Below are 24,019 nucleotides of genomic sequence, written 5' to 3' on the forward strand. Positions count from 1 at the left end.
AGAAAGTAGTTCCATTTCCCAGCAATGGACCCCACAAAAGCAGGGCTCAGCCTGAGGGGTCAGCAGGGACACACTACTCACCCCTGCCATGGGAGCTGGCCTTTTGTGCAGCATCCAAGGTAGGAGTTGGTGAAGTCGTCGCTCCAGATATATCTGTAACACAACAGCCACAGAAGCTTCCGTCACCTGGTTCTTACCAGTCAGTCAAACATTACGCCTTGGTGGGACAGTGAGAACATACCTGAAGAATGCTCGGAGGGCTTCACAACTTCAGAGCGCCAGGCTAATGGAGAATCCTTCCCAGCCTCCCAGTCTGGAAGCAAACCAAGATGAGAACTGTTTCCATAGTGTGCTAGTGATGGCTCTGGCCCCGGGGGGGCAGCAGGGCTCCCACTCGGGGCTGCTCCTGTGCCTTGGGCCTCTGGGCACTCAGGGCCAGCTCTGCAGCAGCTGCAGCGCCAGGGACGTTGCTGCACCAGTCCCGTTTCCCCGGGGCTCTGAACCAGCTCCAGAGGCCTGGAAGCCGAGGCGCCTCCAGCTTTGGCTGCTGCCGGGCTGGGCAAGGGCAGGCCCTGGAGGAAGAGCTGCTGCCACACAGCCCCGGCCAGGCCTGAGCCCAGCACAGCAATTACCTGCTGTGCCTGTGCCCGTGTCTGGCTTTGCCTTCCCTCCTGCAGCAGGGGCTCGCACCGAAGATGGAGTACTTCCTTCAGGAAATGCCACCTTCCACTGAAGCACTATGTCCATCTCTTGACAAAGGAAGGGAGACAGCTGCATCAGATGGAGCTGTTTCCCACTTGGGTGGTGGCATCAGAGGTAATATTTGTGAAATTTATGGAGCAGGAAAATGGCCAGGTTACAGTGGCATGATGAGAGCACTTCCACCTCCAAACAGCCACCCTTTTCCTAATCTGCAGGGCTGCATATAGTGGGGGATCTCAGGGTGTGTTACAGTTTGGGCATGGCCTGTCAGCTGATGCCAAATAACTTCCGGCAGAGGCTGGGCAGAAGCTGCAGCCAGGCCAGGCTGGCAAACAGCCCTGCAGGGCGTGAAAGCAGCAGCGGGGCAGCAAGGCTGCCATGGATCCCTTCCTGCTGTGCCGGGCATGGCGTGTCCAGATGTGCAGCCAAAGCCCCCGGCTGCTGAGTCCCAGGGGAAGCATGAGGGAAATGCACCCACCTTCTCTTGTCTGCAGGGGTTCCTTCAGCTCTTGCCTCATCTGTTTGGATGGTTCCAGGGATATCTTATCTGTTGTATCTTGGATTTTCCCTGTTGGAGTACCTTAGAGAAAAATATTTCCATTTGCCAGGAATGGATCCCAGAAAAGCAGGGTTCAGCCTGTGGGGTCAGCAGGGACACACTACTCACCCCTGAGATGGGAGCTGGGCTTGAGTGCAGCATCCAAGGTAGCAGCTGGAGAAGCTGGAGAAGTCTTCCCTGTAGACACATCTGTAACACAACAGCCACAGAAGCTTCTGTCGCCTGGTGCCTGCCCGCTTGTCTACAATTCTTCCTTGGTGGCACACTGAGAACATACCTGCAGGAGGCTCCAAGGGCTTCAAAACTTTATTCATCCAAGCTGATGGAGAAGCCTTCCCAGCACCCTCATCTACAATGCAGCACAGATGAGAACATTTTCCAGTGTGTGCTGGGATCTCTTTCTGCCACAGGGAACTGGGCACTGCCAGGGAGTCGGGTAAGGCCATGGCAGCCAGATGTGAATAGACATGGCCAAAGCTGCCCAGGGGCCTGGGGAGCTCTGGGCTGGCTCCTGGTCACTCTCCACACTCTTTCCCTGCCCTCAGCAACATCCCTGGGAGGGGTGGCTGCAGCAGTGCAGGGACCTGGGACTCTCCCCCTCACACACAGAAGAAATCCTCCCTAAAGCATGGGGGAAAACTGCAGCAGGCAGTGCCACAGCTATCCATCCTGCCCTCCCTCTGTCCCTCCTGCCCTCCTTCTGTGGGGAAATCCCCCCAGATCCCAAGGGCAAACAGCCAGGCCCTCTCAGGACACACTGGAGCCTTGCTCTCCCCCTCTGTCCTTTCCCCACCGTGGGCACCCCGTGCAGTCGCTGCCAGGTTTCAGGACATGTCTCCCATGGAGGGACCCCAGCAGGACTGCTCAGTGCCCTGAGCCTGCTTGGGAAAATTCCCCGGGGCAGTGCCGCTCTAGTCCAGGCTGTGCCCGCACTGCCAAACAGCAGAGAGGGCAGCTCAAGCCTCAGCAGGGCTCAGGCCCAGAGGCACAGCAATTACCTCCTGTGCCTGTGCCTGGCATGGCCTCCCTTCCTGGAGCTGAGGCTGGCATGCAACCACTGCTTCCTCCGGGAAATGCTTCCTTCTCCGCAGGCTCTCCTTTCATTTCTGGAGAATGGAAAAGAGACAGCTGGATCAGATGAAAACATTCCTGACTGGGAATGGGGAAGGGGACAATTTCAGGAGGCATCACTTGTGAAAGGAATGCATAAGGATCAGAAAACACCCAGGATTTTGGGACAACCCAAGGCTGCTTCCTTCCCCAAACAGCCCCAACATCTGATCTGCCTGGACATCAGGAAATTGCAGGGCATCTGAGGGTGGGCATGGCCTGTGGTGCAATTGGGGCTGTCTGCCAGCTGATGCCAAATGCCTTCCTGCAGAGGCTGGGCAGAAGCTGCAGCCAGGCCAGGCTGGGAAACAGCCCTGCAGGGCGTGAAAGCAGCAGCGGGGCAGCAAGGCTGCCATGGATCCCTTCCTGCTGTGCCGGACACGACGTGACCAGATGTGCAGCCAAAGCCCCCGGCTGCTGAGTCGCAGGAGCAGCATGAGGGAAATGCACCCACCTTGTCTTCTCTGCAGACGTTCCTTCAGCATTTGCCACATGATTTCCAATGGGTCCTGGAATTTCCTGCCTGCCATGTCTTTGGTCATTCCTGTCAGAGGACCTTAAGGGAAAGTATTTCCATTTCCCAGGAATGGACCCCACAAAAGCAGGGCTCAGCCTGAGGGGTCAGCAGGGACACACTACTCACCCCTGCCATGGGAGCTGGCCTTTTGTGCAGCATCCAAGGTAGGAGTTGGAGAGGTCGTCCCTGCAGACACGCCTGTAACACAACAGCCACAGAAGCTTCTGTCACCTGGTTCTTACCAGTCAGTCAAACATTACGCCTTGGTGGGACAGTGAGAACATACCTGCAGAATGCTCAGAGGGCTTCACAACTTCAGAGCGCCAGGCTAATGGAGAATCCTTCCCAGCATCCCAGTCTGGAAGCAAACCAAGATGAGAACTGTTTCCATTGTGTGCCAGGGCTGGCTCTGGCCCCGGGCTGGCGGCAGGGCTCCCACTCGGGGCTGCTCCTGTGCCTTGGGCCTTCGGGGACTCAGGGCCAGCTCCGCAGCAGCTGCAGCGCCAGGGACGTTGCTGCACCAATCCCGTTTCCCCAGGGCTCTGAACCAGCTCCAGAGGCCTGGAAGCCGAGGCGCCCCCAGCTTTGGCTGCTGCCGGGCCAGGCAAGGGCAGGCCCTGGGGGAAGAGCTGCTGCCACACAGCCCCGGCCAGGCCTGAGCCCTGCACAGCAATTACCTGCTGTGCCTGTGCCCGTGTCTGCCATCGCCTTCCTTCCTGCAGCAGGGGCTGGCACCGAAGATGGAGTGCTTCCTTCAAGAAATACCACCTTCCACTGAAGCACTATGTCCATCTCTTGACAAAGGAAGGGAGACAGCTGCATCAGATGGAGCTGTTTCCCACTTGGGTGGTGGCATCAGAGGTAATATTTGTGAAATTTATGGAGCAGGAAAATGGCCAGGTTACAGTGGCATGATGAGAGCACTTCCACCTCCAAACAGCCACCCTTTCCGAATCTGCAGGGCTGGATATAGTGGGGGATCTCAGGGTGTGTTACAGTTTGGGCATGGCCTGTCAGCTGATGCCCAATAACTTCCGGCAGAGGCTGGGCAGAAGCTGCAGCCAGGCCAGGCTGGCAAACAGCCCTGCAGGGCGTGAAAGCAGCAGCGGGGCAGCGAGGCTGCCATGGATCCCTTCCCACTGTGCCGGGCATGGCATGTCCAGATGTGCAGCCAAAGCCCCCGGCTGCTGACTCCCAGGGGAAGCATGAGGGAAATGCACCCACCTTCTCTTGTCTGCAGGGGTTCCTTCAGCTCTTGCCTCATCTGTTTGGATGGTTCCAGGGATATCTTATCTGTTGCATCTTGGATTTTCCCTGTTGGAGTACCTTAGAGAAAAATATTTCCATTTGCCAGGAATGGATCCCAGAAAAGCAGGGTTCAGCCTGTGGGGTCAGCAGGGACACACTACTCACCCCTGAGATGGGAGCTGGGCTTGAGTTCAGCATCCAAGGTAGCAGCTGGAGAAGCTGGAGAAGTCTTCCCTGTAGACACATCTGTAACACAACAGCCACAGAAGCTTCTGTCGCCTGGTGCCTGCCCGCTTGTCTACAATTCTTCCTTGGTGGCACACTGAGAACATACCTGCAGGAGGCTCCAAGGGCTTCAAAACTTTATTCATCCAAGCTGATGGAGAAGCCTTCCCAGCACCCTCATCTACAATGCAGCACAGATGAGAACATTTTCCAGTGTGTGCTGGGATCTCTTTCTGCCACAGGGAACTGGGCACTGCCAGGGAGTCGGGTAAGGCCATGGCAGCCAGATGTGAATAGACATGGCCAAAGCTGCCCAGGGGCCTGGGGAGCTCTGGGCTGGCTCCTGGTCACTCTCCACACTCTTTCCCTGCCCTCAGCAACATCCCTGCGAGGGGTGGCTGCAGCAGTGCAGGGACCTGGGACTCTCCCCCTCACACACAGAAGAAATCCTCCCTAAAGCATGGGGGAAAACTGCAGCAGGCAGTGCCACAGCTATCCATCCTGCCCTCCCTCTGTCCCTCCTGCCCTCCTTCTGTGGGGAAACCCCCCAGATCCCAAGGGCAAACAGCCAGGCCCTCTCAGGACACACTGGAGCCTTGCTCTCCCCCTCTGTCCTTTCCCCACCGTGGGCACCCCGTGCAGTCGCTGCCAGGTTTCAGGACATGTCTCCCATGGAGGGACCCCAGCAGGACTGCTCAGTGCCCTGAGCCTGCTTGGGATAATTCCCCTGGGCAGTGCCGCTCTAGTCCAGGCTGTGCCCGCACTGCCAAACAGCAGAGAGGGCAGCTCAAGCCTCAGCAGGGCTCAGGCCCAGAGGCACAGCAATTACCTCCTGTGCCTGTGCCTGGCATGGCCTCCCTTCCTGGAGCTGAGGCTGGCATGCAACCACTGCTTCCTCCGGGAAATGCTTCTTTCTCCGCAGGCTCTCCTTTAATTTCTGGAGAATGGAAAAGAGACAGCTGGATCAGATGAAAACATTCCTGACTGGGAATGGGGAAGGGGACAATTTCAGGAGGCATCACTTGTGAAAGGAATGCATAAGGATCAGAAAACACCCAGGATTTTGGGACAACCCAAGGCTGCTTCCTTCCCCAAACAGCCCCAACATCTGATCTGCCTGGACACCAGGAAATTGCAGGGCATCTGAGGGTGGGCATGGCCTGTGGTGCAATTGGGGCTGTCTGCCAGATGATGCCAAATGCCTTCCTGCAGAGGCTAGGCAGAAGCTGCAGCCAGGCCAGGCTGGGAAACAGCCCTGCAGGGCATGAAAGCAGCAGCGGGGCAGCGAGGCTGCCATGGATCCCTTCCTGCTGTGCCGGACACGACGTGACCAGATGTGCAGCCAATGCCCCCGGCTGCTGAGTCCCAGGAGCAGCATGAGGGAAATGCACCCACCTTGTCTTCTCTGCAGACGTTCCTTCAGCATTTGCCACATGATTTCTAATGGGTCCTGGAATTTCCTGCCTGCCATGTCTTTGGTCTTTCCTGTCAGAGGACCTTAAGAGAAAGTAGTTCCATTTCCCAGGAATGGACCCCACAAAAGCAGGGCTCAGCCTGAGGGGTCAGCAGGGACACACTACTCACCCCTGCCATGGGAGCTGGCCTTTTGTGCAGCATCCAAGGTAGGAGTTGGTGAGGTCGTCCCTGCAGACACGCCTGTAACACAACAGCCACAGAAGCTTCCGTCACCTGGTTCTTACCAGTCAGTCAAACATTACGCCTTGGTGGGACAGTGAGAACATACCTGCAGAATGCTCAGAGTGCTTCACAACTTCAGAGCGCCAGGCTAATGGAGAATCCTTCCCAGCATCCCAGTCTGGAAGCAAACCAAGATGAGAACTGTTTCCATTGTGTGCCAGGGCTGGCTCTGGCCCTGGGCTGGCGGCAGGGCTCCCGCTCGGGGCTGCTCCTGTGCCTTGGGCCTCTGGGCACTCAGGGCCAGCTCCGCAGCAGCTGCAGCGCCAGGGACGTTGCTGCACCAGTCCCGTTTCCCCGGGGCTCTGAACCAGCTTCAGAGGCCTGGAAGCCGAGGCGCCTCCAGCTTTGGCTGCTGCCGGGCCGGGCAAGGGCAGGCCCTGGGGGAAGAGCTGCTGCCACACAGCCCCGGCCAGGCCTGAGCCCGGCACAGCAATTACCTGCTGTGCCTGTGCCCGTGTCTGGCATTGCCTTCCTTCCTGCAGCAGGGGTTGACACCGAAGATGGAGTGCTTCCTTCAAGAAATGCCACCTTCCACTGAAGCACTATGTCCATCTCTTGACAAAGGAAGGGAGACAGCTGCATCAGATGGGGCTGTTTCCCACTTGGGTGGTGGCATCAGAGGTAATATTTGTGAAATTTATGGAGCAGGAACATGGCCAGGTTACAGTGGCATGATGAGAGCACTTCCACCTCCAAACAGCCACCCTTTTCCTAATCTGCAGGGCTGGATATAGTGGGGGATCTCAGGGTGTCTTACAGTTTGGGCATGGCCTGTCAGCTGATGCCCAATAACTTCCGGCAGAGGCTGGGCAGAAGCTGCAGCCAGGCCAGGCTGGCAAACAGCCCTGCAGGGCGTGAAAGCAGCAGCGGGGCAGCAAGGCTGCCATGGATCCCTTCCCATTGTGCCGGGCATGGCGTGTCCAGATGTGCAGCCAAAGCCCCTGGCTGCTGACTCCCAGGGGAAGCATGAGGGAAATGCACCCACCTTCTCTTGTCTGCAGGGGTTCCTTCAGCTCTTGCCTCATCTGTTTGGATGGTTCCAGGGATATCTTATCTGTTGTATCTTGGATTTTCCCTGTTGGAGTACCTTAGAGAAAAATATTTCCATTTCCCAGGAATGGATCCCAGAAAAGCAGGGTTCAGCCTGTGGGGTCAGCAGGGACACACTACTCACCCCTGAGATGGGAGCTGGGCTTGAGTGCAGCATCCAAGGTAGCAGCTGGAGAAGCTGGAGAAGTCTTCCCTGTAGACACATCTGTAACACAACAGCCACAGAAGCTTCTGTCACCTGGTGCCTGCCCGCTTGTCTACAATTCTTCCTTGGTGGCACACTGAGAACATACCTGCAGGAGGCTCCAAGGGCTTCAAAACTTTATTCATCCAAGCTGATGGAGAAGCCTTCCCAGCACCCTCATCTACAATGCAGCACAGATGAGAACATTTTCCAGTGTGTGCTGGGATCTCTTTCTGCCACAGGGAACTGGGCACTGCCAGTGAGTCGGGTAAGGCCATGGCAGCCAGATGTGAATAGACATGGCCAAAGCTGCCCAGGGGCCTGGGGAGCTCTGGGCTGGCTCCTGGTCACTCTCCACACTCTTTCCCTGCCCTCAGCAACATCCCTGGGAGGGGTGGCTGCAGCAGTGCAGGGACCTGGGACTCTCCCCCTCACACACAGAAGAAATCCTCCCTAAAGCATGGGGGAAAACTGCAGCAGGCAGTGCCACAGCTATCCATCCTGCCCTCCCTCTGTCCCTCCTGCCCTCCTTCTGTGGGGAAACCCCCCAGATCCCAAGGGCAAACAGCCAGGCCCTCTCAGGAGACACTGGAGCCTTGCTCTCCCCCTCTGTCCTTTCCCCACCGTGGGCACCCCGTGCAGTCACTCCCAGGTTTCAGGACATGTCTCCCATGGAGGGACCCCAGCAGGACTGCTCAGTGCCCTGCGCCTGCTCGGGATAATTCCCCTGGGCTGTGCTGCTCTAGTCCAGGCTGTGCCCGCACTGCCAAACAGCAGAGAGGGCAGCTCAAGCCTCAGCAGGGCTCAGGCCCAGAGGCACAGCAATTACCTCCTGTGCCTGTGCCTGGCATGGCCTCCCTTCCTGGAGCTGAGGCTGGCATGCAACCACTGCTTCCTCCGGGAAATGCTTCTTTCTCCGCAGGCTCTCCTTTCATTTCTGGAGAATGGAAAAGAGACAGCTGCATCAGATGAAAACATTCCTGACTGGGAATGGGGAAGGGGACAATTTCAGGAGGCATCACTTGTGAAAGGAATGCATAAGGATCAGAAAACACCCAGGATTTTGGGACAACCCAAGGCTGCTTCCTTCCCCAAACAGCCCCAACATCTGAACTGCCTGGACACCAGGAAATTGCAGGGCATCTGAGGGTGGGCATGGCCTGTGGTGCAATTGGGGCTGTCTGCCAGCTGATGCCCAATAACTTCCGGCAGAGGCTGGGCAGAAGCTGCAGCCAGGCCAGGCTGGGAAACAGCCCTGCAGGGCGTGAAAGGAGCAGCGGGGCAGCGAGGCTGCCATGGATCCCTTCCCGCTGTGCCGGGCATGGCGTGTCCAGATGTGCAGCCAACGAACCCGGCTGCTGAGTCGCAGGAGCAGCATGAGGGAAATGCACCCACCTTGTCTTCTCTGCAGACGTTCCTTCAGCATTTGCCACATGATTTCTAATGGGTCCTGGAATTTCCTGCCTGCCATGTCTTTGGTCTCTCCTGTCAGAGGACCTTAAGAGAAAGTAGTTCCATTTCCCAGCAATGGACCCCACAAAAGCAGGGCTCAGCCTGAGGGGTCAGCAGGGACACACTACTCACCCCTGCCATGGGAGCTGGCCTTTTGTGCAGCATCCAAGGTAGGAGTTGGTGAGGTCGTCCCTGCAGACACGCCTGTAACACAACAGCCACAGAAGCTTCTGTCACCTGGTTCTTACCAGTCAGTCAAACATTACGCCTTGGTGGGACAGTGAGAACATACCTGCAGAATGCTCAGAGGGCTTCACAACTTCAGAGCGCCAGGCTAATGGAGAATCCTTCCCAGCATCCCAGTCTGGAAGCAAACCAAGATGAGAACTGTTTCCATTGTGTGCCAGGGCTGGCTCTGGCCCCGGGCTGGCGGCAGGGCTCCCGCTCGGGGCTGCTCCTGTGCCTTGGGCCTTCGGGGACTCAGGGCCAGCACCGCAGCAGCTGCAGCACCAGGGACGTTGCTGCACCAGTCCTGTTTCCCAGGGGCTCTGAACCAGCTCCAGAGGCCTGGAAGCCGAGGCGCCACCAGCTTTGGCTGCTGCCGGGCCGGGCAAGGGCAGGCCCTGGGGGAAGAGCTGCTGCCACACAGCCCCGGCCAGGGCTGAGCCCGGCACAGCAATTACCTGCTGTGCCTGTGCCCGTGTCTGGCATTGCCTTCCTTCCTGCAGCAAAGGCTGGCACCGAAGATGGAGTGCTTCCTTCAAGAAATACCACCTTCCACTGAAGCACTATGTCCATCTCTTGACAAAGGAAGGGAGACAGCTGCATCAGATGGAGCTGTTTCCCACTTGGGTGGTGGCATCAGAGGTAATATTTGTGAAATTTATGGAGCAGGAAAATGGCCAGGTTACAGTGGCATGATGAGAGCACTTCCACCTCCAAACAGCCACCCTTTCCGAATCTGCAGGGCTGGATATAGTGGGGGATCTCAGGGTGTGTTACAGTTTGGGCATGGCCTGTCAGCTGATGCCCAATAACTTCCGGCAGAGGCTGGGCTGAAGCTGCAGCCAGGCCAGGCTGGCAAACAGCCCTGCAGGGCGTGAAAGCAGCAGCGGGGCAGCAAGGCTGCCATGGATCCCTTCCCACTGTGCCAGGCACGGCGTGTCCAGATGTGCAGCCAAAGCCCCCGGCTGCTGAGTCCCAGGGGAAGCATGAGGGAAATGTACCCACCTTCTCTTGTCTGCAGGGGTTCCTTCAGCTCTTGCCTCATCTGTTTGGATGGTTCCAGGGATATCTTATCTGTTGCATCTTGGATTTTCCCTGTTGGAGTACCTTAGAGAAAAATATTTCCATTTGCCAGGAATGGATCCCAGAAAAGCAGGGTTCAGCCTGTGGGGTCAGCAGGGACACACTACTCACCCCTGAGATGGGAGCTGGGCTTGAGTGCAGCATCCAAGGTAGCAGCTGGAGAAGCTGGAGAAGTCTTCCCTGTAGACACATCTGTAACACAACAGCCACAGAAGCTTCTGTCGCCTGGTGCCTGCCCGCTTGTCTACAATTCTTCCTTGGTGGCACACTGACAACATACCTGCAGGAGGCTCCAAGGGCTTCAAAACTTTATTCATCCAAGCTGATGGAGAAGCCTTCCCAGCACCCTCATCTACAATGCAGCACAGATGAGAACATTTTCCAGTGTGTGCTGGGATCTCTTTCTGCCACAGGGAACTGGGCACTGCCAGGGAGTCGGGTAAGGCCATGGCAGCCAGATGTGAATAGACATGGCCAAAGCTGCCCAGGGGCCTGGGGAGCTCTGGGCTGGCTCCTGGTCACTCTCCACACTCTTTCCCTGCCCTCAGCAACATCCCTGCGAGGGGTGGCTGCAGCAGTGCAGGGACCTGGGACTCTCCCCCTCACACACAGAAGAAATCCTCCCTAAAGCATGGGGGAAAACTGCAGCAGGCAGTGCCACAGCTATCCATCCTGCCCTCCCTCTGTCCCTCCTGCCCTCCTTCTGTGGGGAAACCCCCCAGATCCCAAGGGCAAACAGCCAGGCCCTCTCAGGACACACTGCAGCCTTGCTCTCCCCCTCTGTCCTTTCCCCACCGTGGGCACCCCGTGCAGTCGCTCCCAGGTTTCAGGACATGTCTCCCATGGAGGGACCCCAGCAGGACTGCTCAGTGCCCTGCGCCTGCTCGGGATAATTCCCCTGGGCTGTGCTGCTCTAGTCCAGGCTGTGCCCGCACTGCCAAGCAGCAGAGAGGGCAGCTCAAGCCTCAGCAGGGCTCAGGCCCAGAGGCACAGCAATTACCTCCTGTGCCTGTGCCTGGCATGGCCTCCCTTCCTGGAGCTGAGGCTGGCATGCAACCACTGCTTCCTCCGGGAAATGCTTCTTTCTCCGCAGGCTCTCCTTTCATTTCTGGAGAATGGAAAAGAGACAGCTGCATCAGATGAAAACATTCCTGACTGGGAATGGGGAAGGGGACAATTTCAGGAGGCATCACTTGTGAAAGGAATGCATAAGGATCAGAAAACACCCAGGATTTTGGGACAACCCAAGGCTGCTTCCTTCCCCAAACAGCCCCAACATCTGATCTGCCTGGACACCAGGAAATTGCAGGGCATCTGAGGGTGGGCATGGCCTGTGGTGCAATTGGGGCTGTCTGCCAGCTGATGCCAAATGCCTTCCTGCAGAGGCTGGGCAGAAGCTGCAGCCAGGCCAGGCTGGGAAACAGCCCTGCAGGGCGTGAAAGCAGCAGCGGGGCAGCGAGGCTGCCATGGATCCCTTCCTGCAGTGCCGGGCACGGCGTGTCCAGATGTGCAGCCAAAGCCCCCGGCTGCTGAGTCCCAGGAGCAGCATGAGGGAAATGCAGCCACCTTGTCTTCTCTGCAGACGTTCCTTCAGCATTTGCCACATGATTTCTAATGGGTCCTGGAATTTCCTGCCTGCCATGTCTTTGGTCTCTCCTGTCAGAGGACCTTAAGAGAAAGTAGTTCCATTTCCCAGCAATGGACCCCACAAAAGCAGGGCTCAGCCTGAGGGGTCAGCAGGGACACACTACTCACCCCTGCCATGGGAGCTGGCCTTTTGTGCAGCATCCAAGGTAGGAGTTGGTGAGGTCGTCCCTGCAGACACGCCTGTAACACAACAGCCACAGAAGCTTCTGTCACCTGGTTCTTACCAGTCAGTCAAACATTACGCCTTGGTGGGACAGTGAGAACATACCTGCAGAATGCTCAGAGGGCTTCACAACTTCAGAGCGCCAGGCTAATGGAGAATCCTTCCCAGCATCCCAGTCTGGAAGCAAACCAAGATGAGAACTGTTTCCATTGTGTGCTAGGGCTGGCTCTGGCCCTGGCTGGCGGCAGGGCTCCCGCTCAGGGCTGCTCCTGTGCCTTGGGCCTCTGGGCACTCAGGGCCAGCTCTGCAGCAGCTGCAGCGCCAGGGACGTTGCTGCAGCAGTCCCGTTTCCCCGGGGCTCTGAACCAGCTCCAGAGGCCTGGAAGCCGAGGCGCCTCCAGCTTTGGCTGCTGCCGGGCCGGGCAAGGGCAGGCCCTGGGGGAAGAGCTGCTGCCACACAGCCCCGGCCAGGCCTGAGCCCGGCACAGCAATTACCTGCTGTGCCTGTGCCCGTGTCTGCCATCGCCTTCCTTCCTGCAGCAGGGGCTGGCACCGAAGATGGAGTGCTTCCTTCAAGAAATACCACCTTCCACTGAAGCACTATGTCCATCTCTTGACAAAGGAAGGGAGACAGCTGCATCAGATGGAGCTGTTCCCCACTTGGGTGGTGGCATCAGAGGTAATATTTGTGAAATTTATGGAGCAGGAAAATGGTCAGGTTATGGTGGCATGGTGAGAGCACTTCCACCTCCAAACAGCCACCCTTTTCCTAATCTGCAGGGCTGGATATTGTGGGGGATCTCAGGATGTGTTACAGTTAGGGATGCCTGTCAGTTGATGCCAAATAACTTCCTACAGAGGCTGGGCTGTAGCTGCAGCCAGACCAGGCTGGGAAACAGCCCTGCAGGGCGTGAAAGCAGCAGCCGGGCAGCGAGGCTGCCATGGATCCCTTCCTGCTGTGCCGGGCACGGCGTGTCCAGATGTGCAGCCAAAGCCCCTGGCTGCTGAGTCCCAGGGGAAGCACGAGGGAAATGCACCCACCTTGTCTTGTCTGCAGGAGATCCTTCAGCTCTTGCCTTATCTCTTTGGGTGATTCCAGGGATATCTTGTCTGTTCTGTCTTGGATCTTCCCTGTTGGAGTACCTTAGAGAAAAATATTTCCATTTCCCAGGAATGGATCCCACAAAAGCAAGGCTCAACCTTTGGGGTCAGCAGGGACACACTACTCACCCCTGTGATGGGAGCTGGGCTTGAGTGCAGCATCCAAGGTAGGAGCTGGAGAAGTCCTCCCTGTAGACACATCTGTAACACAAAAGCCACAGAAGCTTCTGTCACCTGGTTCCTGCCCGCTTGTCTACAATTCTTCCTTGGTGGCACACTGACAACATACCTGCAGGAGGCTCCAAAGGCTTCAAAACTTTATTCATCCAAGCTGATGGAGAAGCCTTCCCAGCACCCTCATCTTGAACGGAGCACAGATGAGAACACTTTCCAGGGTGTGCTGGGATCCCCTTCTGCCACAGAGAACTGGGCACTGCCAGGGGGTCGGGTAAGGCCGTGGGAGCCAGATGTGAATGGACATGGCCAAAGGTGCACAGGGGCCTGGGGAGCTCTGGGCTGGCTCCTGGTCACTCTCCACACTCTTTCCCTGCCCTCAGCAACATCCCTGGGAGGGGTGGCTGGAGCAGCGCATGGCCCCGGGCCTCTCTCCTTCACGTACAAAAGAAATCCTCACAAAAGCCCTGGGGAAAAATGCAGCAGGCAGTGACACAGCTTTCGCTCCCTCCCTCTGTCCCTCCTGCCCTCCTTCTGCGGCGACACCTCCCGGATCCCAAGGGCCAACAGCCAGGCCCTCTCAGGACACACTGCAGCCTTGCTCTCCCCCTCTGTCCTTTCCCCACCGTGGGCACCCCGTGCAGTCACTGCCAGGTTTCAGGACATGTCTCCCACGGAGGGACCCCAGCAGGACTGCTCAGGACCCGAGTGCCCTGAGCCTGCTCGCGATAATTCCCCTGGGCTGTGCCTCTCGAGTCCAGGCTGTGCCCGCACTGCCAAGCAGCAGAGAGGGCAGCTCAAGCCTCAGCAGGGCTCAGGCCCAGAGGCACAGCAATTACCTCCTGTGTCTGTGCCTGGCATGGCCTCCCTTCCTGCAGCAGAGGCTGGCATGGAACCACTGCTTCCTCTGGGGAGTGCTTCCATCTGCACAGGCTCTACTTTCATTTCTGGAGAATGGAAAAGAAACAGTTGGATCAGATGGAAACATTCCTGACTGGGAATGGGGAAGGTGACAATTTCAGGAGGCATCACTTGTGAAAGGAATGGATGAGGATCAGAAAACAACCAGGATTTTGGGACAGCCCAAGGCTGCTTCCTTCCCCAAACAGCCCCAACATCTGATCTGCCTGGACAGAAGGAATTTGCAGGGGATCTGTGCGTGGGCACAGACTGTGGTGCAATTAGGGATGCCTGTCAGCTGATGCCAAATGCCTTCCTGCAGAGGCTGGGCAGAAGCTGCAGCCAGGCCAGGCTGGCAAACAGCCCTGCAGGGCGTGAAAGCAGCAGCGGGGCAGCGAGGCTGCCATGGATCCCTTCCCACTGTGCCGGGCATGGCGTGTCCAGATGTGCAGCCAAAGCCCCTGGCTGCTGAGTCCCAGGGGAAGCATGAGGGAAATGCACCCACCTTGCCTTCTCTGCAGACGTTCCTTCAGCATTTGCCACACGATTTCTAATGGGTCCTGGAATTTCCTGCCTGCCATGTCTTTGGTCTCTCCTGTCGGTGGACCTTAAGAGAAAGTAGTTCCATTTCCCAGGAATGGATCCCACAAAAGCAGGGCTCAGCCTGAGGGGTCAGCAGGGACACACTACTCACCCCTGCCATGGGAGCTGGGCTTTTGTGCAGCATCCAAGGTAGGAGTTGGTGAGGTCGTCCCTGCAGACACGCCTGTAACACAACAGCCACAGAAGCTTCTGTCACCTGGTCCTGAGCAGTCAGTCAAACATTACGCCTTCGTGGGACAGTGAGAACATACCTGCAGAATGCCCAGAGGGCTTCACAACTTCAGAGCGCCAGGCTAATGGAGGAACTGCCCCAGCATCCCAGTCTGGAAGCAAACCAAGATGAGAACTGTTTCCATTGTGTGCCAGGGCTGGCTCTGGCCCTGGGCTGGCAGCAGGGCTCCCGCTCGGGGCTGCTCCTGTGCCTTGGGCCTCTGGGCACTCAGGGCCAGCTCCGCAGCAGCTGCAGCGCCAGGGACGTTGCTGCACCAGTCCTGTTTCCCAGGGGCTCTGAACCAGCTCCAGAGGCCTGGAAGCCGAGGCGCCTCCAGCTTTGGCTGCTGCCGGGCCGGGCAAGGGCAGGCCCTGGGGGAAGAGCTGCTGCCACACAGCCCCGGCCAGGGCTGAGCCCGGCACAGCAATTACCTGCTGTGCCTGTGCCCGTGTCTGCCATCGCCTTCCTTCCTGCAGCAAAGGCTGGCACCGAAGATGGAGTGCTTCCTTCAGGAATTGCCACCTTCCACTGAAGCTCTATGTCAATCTCTTGACAAAGGAAGGGAGACAGCTGCATCAGACGGAGCTGTTCCCTACTTGGGCGGTGGCATCAGAGGGAATATTTGTGAAATTTATGGAGCAGGAAAATGGCCAGGTTACAGTGGCATGATGAGAGCACTTCCAGCTCCAAACAGCCACCCTTTCCGAATCTGCAGGGCTGGATATAGTGGGGGATCTCAGGGTGTGTTACAGTTTGGGCTGCCTGTCAGCTGATGCCAAACGCCTTCCTGCAGAGGCTGGGCAGAAGCTGCAGCCAGGCCAGGCTGGGAAACAGCCCTGCAGGGCGTGAAAGCAGCAGCGGGGCAGCGAGGCTGTCATGCATTCCTTCCCGCTGTGCCAGGCACGGCGTGTCCAGATGTGCAGCCAAAGCCCCTGGCTGCTGAGTCCCAGGGGAAGCATGAGGGAAATGCACCCACCTTGTCCTCCCTGCCGCATTTCCTTCAGCTCTTGCTTCGTCTGTTTGGGTGGTTCCAGGGATATCTTGTCTCTTGTGTCTTGGATCTTCCCTGTCAGAGGAACTTAGAGAAAAATACATCCATTTCCCAGGAATGGATCCCACAAAAGCAGGGCTCAGCCTGTGGGGTCAGCAGGGTCACACTACTCACCCCTGCCATGGGAGCTGGGTTGGGGCCAAGCATCCAACCCTGGAGCTGGACAAGTCCTCCCCACAGACACATCTGTAACACAAAAGCCACAGAAGCTTCTGTCATCTCTGCTGATCTGCACGGGCACCACTGAGCCGCAGGAGCGGTGAGGGGATCGTGCAGGGCGCGGGCACACACGTGCATGGTTCTGTGCTGGCACCTGCAGCGCTGCCTCCTTGGCCGAGCTTTGGGCTCTGAGCTGGCAGCTCTCCCAGGGGAAAGGCCTTGACCTACCCTCAGCATCTCCCAGAGCCTCAGTCCTGGATGTGGGGCCTTCACCAGCAGGTTCATCTGCAAGGAAAGGCAGGACAGAAGAGCTCCTGTGGCACTGCAGGAGATCCTCAGGCTGCCCACAAGGCTCAGCCCCGGGGCACAGCCCTGGGCCCAGCCCCTTCCCTCTCTGCTCTTCTCTGTGGCTGCACAGAGCACACGGAAGGACACACTGGCACAGCACACGGGAGGAGGACTGAAAGATCAATGCTCCTTCCTCCCACTGACAGCGATCCTGTGGGATCCCTCAGGGATCCAGAAGGGAGCAGGGAAAGATTCTCAGAATCCTTCAGCCCTTACATAATGTTAAGGGAAATGGTTTATAAATGAGCTTTTGTTGCATTGATCCTGATTATTCACTCAGGAAAGGCAGAATGAAAACTTGCTTCCAGCATCCTCCAGGAACTTCAAACCATCCTTCATCAGGACTTCCTGAAAACCCATGTCACGATTCCAGTCTAAAAGGGAGCAGAGATCAGAACCATATCTGTGGCATGCTGGGAACCCCTAATGCTACAGGCAAAAGGGCACTGCAAGGGGGTCGGGTAAGGTTATGGGACCCAGATGGGAATGGACATGGCCAAAGCTGCCCAGGGGCCTGGGGAGCTCTGGGCTGGCTCCTGATCACTCTCCACACTCTTTCCCTGCCCTCAGCAACATCCCTGGGAGGGGTGGCTGGAGTAACCCAGGGCCCTGGGGCTCTCTCCCTCAAACTCACAGAAAATCCTCCCTAAAGCCCTGGGGTAACTGCAGCAGGCAGTGCCACAGCTATCCATCCCTCCCTCCTACAGTCCCTCCTCCCCTCCTTCTGTGGGGACAGCTCCCAGATCCCAAGGCCAAACAGCCCGGCCCTCTCAGGACACAGTGGAGTCTTGCTCTCCCCCTCTGTCCTTTCCCCACCGTGGGCACCCCGTGCAGTCGCTCCCAGGTTTCAGGACATGTCTCCCATGGAGGGACCCCAGCAGGGCTGCTCAGGACCCGAGTGCCCTGAGCCTGCTCGCGATAATTCCCCTGGGCTGTGCCGGTGCAATCCAGGCTGTGCCCGCACTGCCAAGCAGCAGAGAGGGCAGCTCAAGCCTCAGCAGGGCTCAGGCCCAGAGGAACAGCAATTACCTCCTGGGCCTGTGCCTGGCATGGCCTCCCTTCCTGCAGCAGAGGCTGCCACGAAGCCCCTGCTTCCTCCGGGAAATGCTTCTTTCTCCACAGGCTCTCCTTTCATTTCTGGAGAATGGAAAAGAGACAGCTGGATCAGATGGAAACATTCCTCACTGGGAATGGGGAAGGTGAGGCATCACTTGTGAAAGGAATGGATAAGGATCAGAAAACGACCAGGATTTTGGGGCAACCCAAGGCTGCTTCCTTCCTCAAACAGCCCCAACATCCGATCTGCCTGGACATCAGGAAATTGCAGGGGATCTGAGGGTGGGCATGGCCTGTGGTGCAACTGGGGCTGTCTGTCAGCTGATGCCAAATGCCTTCCTGCAGAGGCTGGGCAGAAGCTGCAGCCAGGCCAGGCTGGCAAACAGCCCTGCAGGGCGTGAAAGCAGCAGCGGGGCAGCGAGGCTGCCATGGATCCCTTCCTGCTGTGCCGGGCACGGCGTGTCCAGATGTGCAGCCAAAGCCCCTGGCTGCTGAGTCCCAGGGGCAGCATGAGGGAAATGCACCCACCTTGTCTTCTCTGCAGACGTTCCTTCAGCATTTGCCACACGATTTCTAATGGGTCCTGGAATTTCCTGCCTGCCATGTCTTTGGTCTCTCCTGTCGGTGGACCTTAAGAGAAAGTAGTTCCATTTCCCAGGAATGGACCCCACAAAAGCAGGGCTCAGCCTGAGGGGTCAGCAGGGACACACTACTCACCCCTGCCATGGGAGCTGGCCTTTTGTGCAGCATCCAAGGTAGGAGTTGGTGAGGTCGTCCCTGCAGACACGCCTGTAACACAACAGCCACAGAAGCTTCTGTCACCTGCTTCTTACCAGTCAGTCAAACATTACGCCTTGGTGGGACAGTGAGAACATACCTGCAGAATGCTCAGAGGGCTTCACAACTCTAGAGGCCTGGAAGCCGAGGCACCTCCAGCTTTGGCTGCTGCCGGGCCGGGCAAGGGCAGGCCCTGGGGGAAGAGCTGCTGCCACACAGCCCCGGCCAGGGCTGAGCCCGGCACAGCAATTACCTGCTGTGCCTGTGCCCGTGTCTGCCATCGCCTTCCTTCCTGCAGCAGGGGCTGGCACCGAAGATGGAGTGCTTCCTTCAAGAAATGCCAACTTCCACTGAAGCACTATGTCCATCTCTTGACAAAGGAAGGGAGACAGCTACATCAGATGGAGCTGTTCCCAATTGGGTGGTGGTATCAGTGGTAATATTTGTGAAATTTATGGAGCAGGAAAATGGTCAGGTTATGGTGGCATGATGAGAGCACTTCCACCTCCAAACAGCCACCCTTTTCCTAATCTGCAGGGCTGGATATTTTGGGGGATCTCAGGATGTGTTACAGTTAGGGATGCCTGTCAGTTGATGCCAAATAACTTCCTACAGAGGCTGGGCTGTAGCTGCAGCCAGGCCAGGCTGGGAAACAGCCCTGCAGGGCGTGAAAGCAGCAGCGGGGCAGCGAGGCTGCCATGGATCCCTTCCTGCTGTGCCGGGCACGGCGTGTCCAGATGTGCAGCCAAAGCCCCCGGCTGCTGAGTCCCAGGGGAAGCACGAGGGAAATGCACCCACCTTGTCTTGTCTGCAGGAGATCCTTCAGCTCTTGCCTTATCTCTTTGGGTGATTCCAGGGATATCTTGTCTGTTCTGTCTTGGATCTTCCCTGTTGGAGTACCTTAGAGAAAAATATTTCCATTTCCCAGGAATGGATCCCACAAAAGCAAGGCTCAACCTTTGGGGTCAGCAGGGACACACTACTCACCCCTGAGATGGGTGCTGGGCTTGAGTGCAGCATCCAAGGTAGGAGCTGGAGAAGTCCTCCCTGTAGACACATCTGTAACACAAAAGCCACAGAAGCTTCTGTCACCTGGTTCCTGCCCGCTTGTCTACAATTCTTCCTTGGTGGCACACTGACAACATACCTGCAGGAGGCTCCAAGGGCTTCAGAACTTTCTTCATCCAAGCTGATGGAGAAGCCTTCCCAGCACCCTCATCTAGAACGGAGCACAGATGAGAACACTTTCCAGGGTGTGCTGGGATCCCCTTCTGCCACAGAGAACTGGGCACTGCCAGGGGGTCGGGTAAGGCCGTGGGAGCCAGATGTGAATGGACATGGCCAAAGGTGCACAGGGGCCTGGGGAGCTCTGGGCTGGCTCCTGGTCACTCTCCACACTCTTTCCCTGCCCTCAGCAACATCCCTGGGAGGGGTGGCTGGAGCAGCGCATGGCCCCGGGCCTCTCTCCTTCACATACAAAAGAAATCCTCACAAAAGCCCTGGGGAAAAATGCAGCAGGCAGTGACACAGCTTTCGCTCCCGCCCTCTGTCCCTCCTGCCCTCCTTCTGCGGCGACACCTCCCGGATCCCAAGGGCCAACAGCCAGGCCCTCTCAGGACACACTGCAGCCTTGCTCTCCCCCTCTGTCCTTTCCCCACCGTGGGCACCCCGTGCAGTCACTGCCAGGTTTCAGGACATGTCTCCCACGGAGGGACCCCAGCAGGACTGCTCAGGACCCAAGTGCCCTGAGCCTGCTCGCGATAATTCCCCTGGGCTGTGCCTCTCGAGTCCAGGCTGTGCCCGCACTGCCAAGCAGCAGAGAGGGCAGCTCAAGCCTCAGCAGGGCTCAGGCCCAGAGGCACAGCAATTACCTCCTGTGTCTGTGCCTGGCATGGCCTCCCTTCCTGCAGCAGAGGCTGGCATGGAACCACTGCTTCCTCTGGGGAGTGCTTCCATCTGCACAGGCTCTACTTTCATTTCTGGAGAATGGAAAAGAAACAGTTGGATCAGATGGAAACATTCCTGACTGGGAATGGGGAAGGTGACAATTTCAGGAGGCATCACTTGTGAAAGGAATGGATGAGGATCAGAAAACAACCAGGATTTTGGGACAGCCCAAGGCTGCTTCCTTCCCCAAACAGCCCCAACATCTGATCTGCCTGGACAGAAGGAATTTGCAGGGGATCTGTGCGTGGGCACAGACTGTGGTGCAATTAGGGCTGACTGTCAGTTGATGCCAAATGCCTTCCTGCAGAGGCTGGGCAGAAGCTGCAGCCAGGCCAGGCTGGGAAACAGCCCTGCAGGGCGTGAAAGCAACAGTGGGGCAGCGAGGCTGCCATGGATCCCTTCCTGCTGTGCCAGGCACGACGTGTCCAGATGTGCAGCCAAAGCCCCCGGCTGCTGAGTCCCAGGAGCAGCATGAGGGAAATGCACCCACCTTGTCTTCTCTGCAGACGTTCCTTCAGCATTTGCCACATGATTTCTAATGGGTCCTGGAATTTCCTGCCTGCCATGTCTTGGTCTGTCCTGTCAGAGGACCTTAAGAGAAAGTAGTTCCATTTCCCAGCAATGGACCACAGAACAGCAGGGCTCAGCCTGGGGGGTCAGCAGGGACACACTACTCACCCCTGCCATGGGAGCTGGCCTTTTGTGCAGCATCCAAGGTAGGAGTTGGTGAGGTCGTCCCTGCAGACACGCCTGTAACACAACAGCCACAGAAGCTTCTGTCACCTGGTTCTTACCAGTCAGTCAAACATTACGCCTTGGTGGGACAGTGAGAACATACCTGCAGAATGCCCAGAGGGCTTCACAACTTCAGAGCGCCAGGCTAATGGAGAATCCTTCCCAGCATCCCAGTCTGGAAGCAAACCAAGATGAGAACTGTTTCCATTGTGTGCTAGGGCTGGCTCTGGCCCTGGGCTGGCGGCAGGGCTCCCGCTCGGGGCTGCTCCTGTGCCTTGGGCCTCTGGGCACTCAGGGCCAGCTCCGCAGCAGCTGCAGCGCCAGGGACGTTGCTGCACCAGTCCCGTTTCCCCGGGGCTCTGAACCAGCTCCAGAGGCCTGGAAGCCGAGGCGCCTCCAGCTTTGGCTGCTGCTGGGCTGGGCAAGGGCAGGCCCTGGGGGAAGAGCTGCTGCCACACAGCCCCGGCCAGGCCTGAGCCCGGCACAGCAATTACCTGCTGTGCCTGTGCCCGTGTCTGCCATCGCCTTCCTTCCTGCAGCAGGGGCTCGCACCGAAGATGGAGTGCTTCCTTCAAGAAATACCACCTTCCACTGAAGCACTATGTCCATCTCTTGACAAAGGAAGGGAGACAGCTGCATCAGATGGAGCTGTTTCCCAATTGGGTGGCGGCATCAGAGGTAATATTTGTGAAATTTATGGAGCAGGAAAATGGCCAGGTTACAGTGGCATGATGAGAGCACTTCCACCTCCAAACAACCACCCTTTTCCTAATCTGCAGGGATGGATATAGTGGGGGATCTCAGGGTGTGTTACAGTTTGGGCTGCCTGTCAGCTGATGCCAAATAACTTCCTACTGAGGCTGGGCAGAAGCTGCAACCAGGCCAGGCTGGGAAACAGCCCTGCAGGGCGTGAATGCAGCAGCGCGGCAGCAAGGCTGCCATGGATCCCTTCCCACTGTGCCAGGCACGGCGTGTCCAGATGTGCAGCCAAAGCCCCCGGCTGCTGACACCCAGGGGAAGCATGAGGGAAATGCACCCACCTTCTCTTGTCTGCAGGGGTTCCTTCAGCTCTTGCCTCATCTGTTTGGATGGTTCCAGGGATATCTTATCTGTTGTATCTTGGATTTTCCCTGTTGGAGTACCTTAGAGAAAAATATTTCCATTTCCCAGGAATGGATCCCAGAAAAGCAGGGTTCAGCCTGTGGGGTCAGCAGGGACACACTACTCACCCCTGCCATGGGAGCTGGCCTTTTGTGCAGCATCCAAGGTAGGAGTTGGTGAGGTCGTCCCGGCAGACACGCCTGTAACACAACAGCCACAGAAGCTTCTGTCTCCTGGTTCCTGCCCGCTTGACTACAATTCTTCCTTGGTGGCACACTGAGAACATACCTGCAGGAGGCTCCAAGGGCTTCAAAACTTTATTCATCCAAACTGATGGAGAAGCCTTCCCAGACACCTCATCTAGAACGGAACACAGATGAGAACACTTTTGCAGGGTGTGCTGGGATCCCCTTCTGCCACAGGGAACTGGGCACTGCCAGGGGGTCGGCTAAGGCCGTGGGAGCCAGATGAGAATAGACATGGCCAAAGGTGCACAGGGGCCTGGGGAGCTCTGCGCTGGCTCCTGGTCACTTTCCACACTCTTTCCCTGCCCTCAGCAACATCCCTGGGAGGGGTGTCTGGAGCAGCGCAGGGCCTCCGGGTTCTCTCCCTCAGACACAGAGGAAATCCTCTCTAAAACCCCGGGGAAAACTGCAGCAGGCAGTGACACAGGTATCCATCCCTCCCTCTGTCCCTCCTGCCCTCCTTCTGCTGGGACAGCTCCCAGATCCCAAGGGCAAACAGCCAGGCCCTCTCAGGACACACTGGAGCCTTGCTCTCCCCCTCTATCCTTTCTCCACCGTGGGCACCCCGTGGAGTCGCTGCCAGGTTTCAGGACATGTCTCCCATGGAGGGACCCCAGCAGGACTGCTCAGTACCTGAGTGCCCCGAGCCTGCTTGGGATAATTCCCCTGGGCTGTGCCTGACTTGTCCAGGCTGTCCCTGCACTGCCAGGCAGCAGCGAGAGCAGCTCAAGCCTCAGCAGGGCTCAGGCCCAGAGGCACAGCAATTACCTCCTGTGCCTGTGCCTGGCATCGCCTCTCTTCCTGCAGCAGAGGCTGGCATGGAACCACTGCTTCCTCTGGGAAATGCCGCCTTATGCCCAGCCTCTGCATCCACTTCTGGAGAAAGGAAGAGGGACAGCTGGATCAGGTGGGGCTGTTCCCCACTGGGGAGGTGGCGCCTTCAGGAGGGAATGATTGTCAAAGACATGGCTAAGAATCAGGAAATCCCTATAAACATTTTGGGAAGGCCAGGGCCCTCCCTTCCCCAAACTGCTGCCCTTTCTGTTCTACCCGGCGACTGGAAAATTTCAGGGGATCACAGGCCTGTGGTGCAATTAGGCGGCCTGTCAGCTGATGCCAAATGCCTTCTTGCAGGGGCTGGGCAGAAGCTGCAGCCAGGCCAGGCTGGGAAACAGCCCTGCAAGACGTCAAAGCAGCAGCGGGGCAGCGAGGCTGCCATGGATCCCTTCCCACTGTGCCAGGCACGGCGTGTCCAGATGTGCAGCCAAAGCTCCAATATGCTGAGACCCAGGGGAAGCATGAGGGAAATGCACCCACCTTCTCCTGCCTACTGCATTTCCTTCAGCATTTGCCTCATGTTTTCGGATGGATCATGAGGTTTCTGGTGTCCTGTAGCTTGGTCCTTCCCCCTCGGAGGACCTTGGAGCAACAGGATTCCATTTCCCAGGAACAGATCCCACAAAAGTAGGGCTCAGCCTGTGGGGTCAGCAGGGAGACACTACTCACCTCTGCGATGGTTGCCAGGCTTCTGTGTAGGAATCAGCAAAGGAGCTGGAGAAGTCCTCCCTGCAGACACACCTGTAACTCAACAGCCACAGAAGCTTCTGCCATCTCTGCTGATCTGCACGGCCACCACTGAGCCGCAGGAGAGGTGAGGGGATCGCGCAGGGTGAGGGCACACACGTGCATGGTTCTGTGCTGGCACCTGCAGCGCTGCCTCCCTGGGCCAGCTTTGGCCTCTGAGCTGG

General features: G+C 57.6%; 1 protein-coding gene and 2 long non-coding RNA genes across 3 annotated transcripts in view; all 3 read right to left on the reverse strand.

Annotated features, from left to right (window-relative positions):
- Positions 1-2,996: 2,996 nt before the first annotated feature.
- Positions 2,997-24,019, reverse strand: part of LOC135307699 (uncharacterized) — a 75,582-nt gene continuing 54,559 nt past the window's right edge. The window contains exons 23-34 of the mRNA XM_064432113.1: positions 21,966-22,067; positions 21,420-21,536; positions 21,029-21,100; positions 14,733-14,804; positions 5,757-5,858; positions 5,191-5,298; positions 4,471-4,542; positions 4,302-4,382; positions 4,113-4,214; positions 3,566-3,682; positions 3,175-3,246; positions 2,997-3,086 (exon numbers count right to left, since the gene is read on the reverse strand). Coding sequence (XP_064288183.1) covers positions 3,007-3,086; positions 3,175-3,246; positions 3,566-3,682; positions 4,113-4,214; positions 4,302-4,382; positions 4,471-4,542; positions 5,191-5,298; positions 5,757-5,858; positions 14,733-14,804; positions 21,029-21,100; positions 21,420-21,536; positions 21,966-22,067 — 1,097 coding nt within the window. The 3' untranslated portion in view covers positions 2,997-3,006. The remainder of the gene's footprint in view (positions 3,087-3,174; positions 3,247-3,565; positions 3,683-4,112; positions 4,215-4,301; positions 4,383-4,470; positions 4,543-5,190; positions 5,299-5,756; positions 5,859-14,732; positions 14,805-21,028; positions 21,101-21,419; positions 21,537-21,965; positions 22,068-24,019) is intronic.
- Positions 15,284-16,411, reverse strand: LOC135307702 (uncharacterized). Its single transcript, XR_010368379.1, has 4 exons — positions 16,291-16,411; positions 16,018-16,089; positions 15,829-15,930; positions 15,284-15,400 (listed from the first exon to the last, which is right to left on the reverse strand). It is a non-coding gene; the product is annotated as an uncharacterized LOC135307702 (long non-coding RNA).
- LOC135307703 (uncharacterized) lies at positions 18,510-20,380 on the reverse strand. The gene is made up of 5 exons (XR_010368380.1): positions 20,115-20,380; positions 19,391-19,462; positions 19,231-19,302; positions 19,042-19,143; positions 18,510-18,613 (listed from the first exon to the last, which is right to left on the reverse strand). It is a non-coding gene; the product is annotated as an uncharacterized LOC135307703 (long non-coding RNA).

Source organism: Passer domesticus, chromosome 9 (genome assembly GCF_036417665.1).
Source record: "Passer domesticus isolate bPasDom1 chromosome 9, bPasDom1.hap1, whole genome shotgun sequence".
NCBI lineage: Eukaryota > Metazoa > Chordata > Aves > Passeriformes > Passeridae > Passer > Passer domesticus.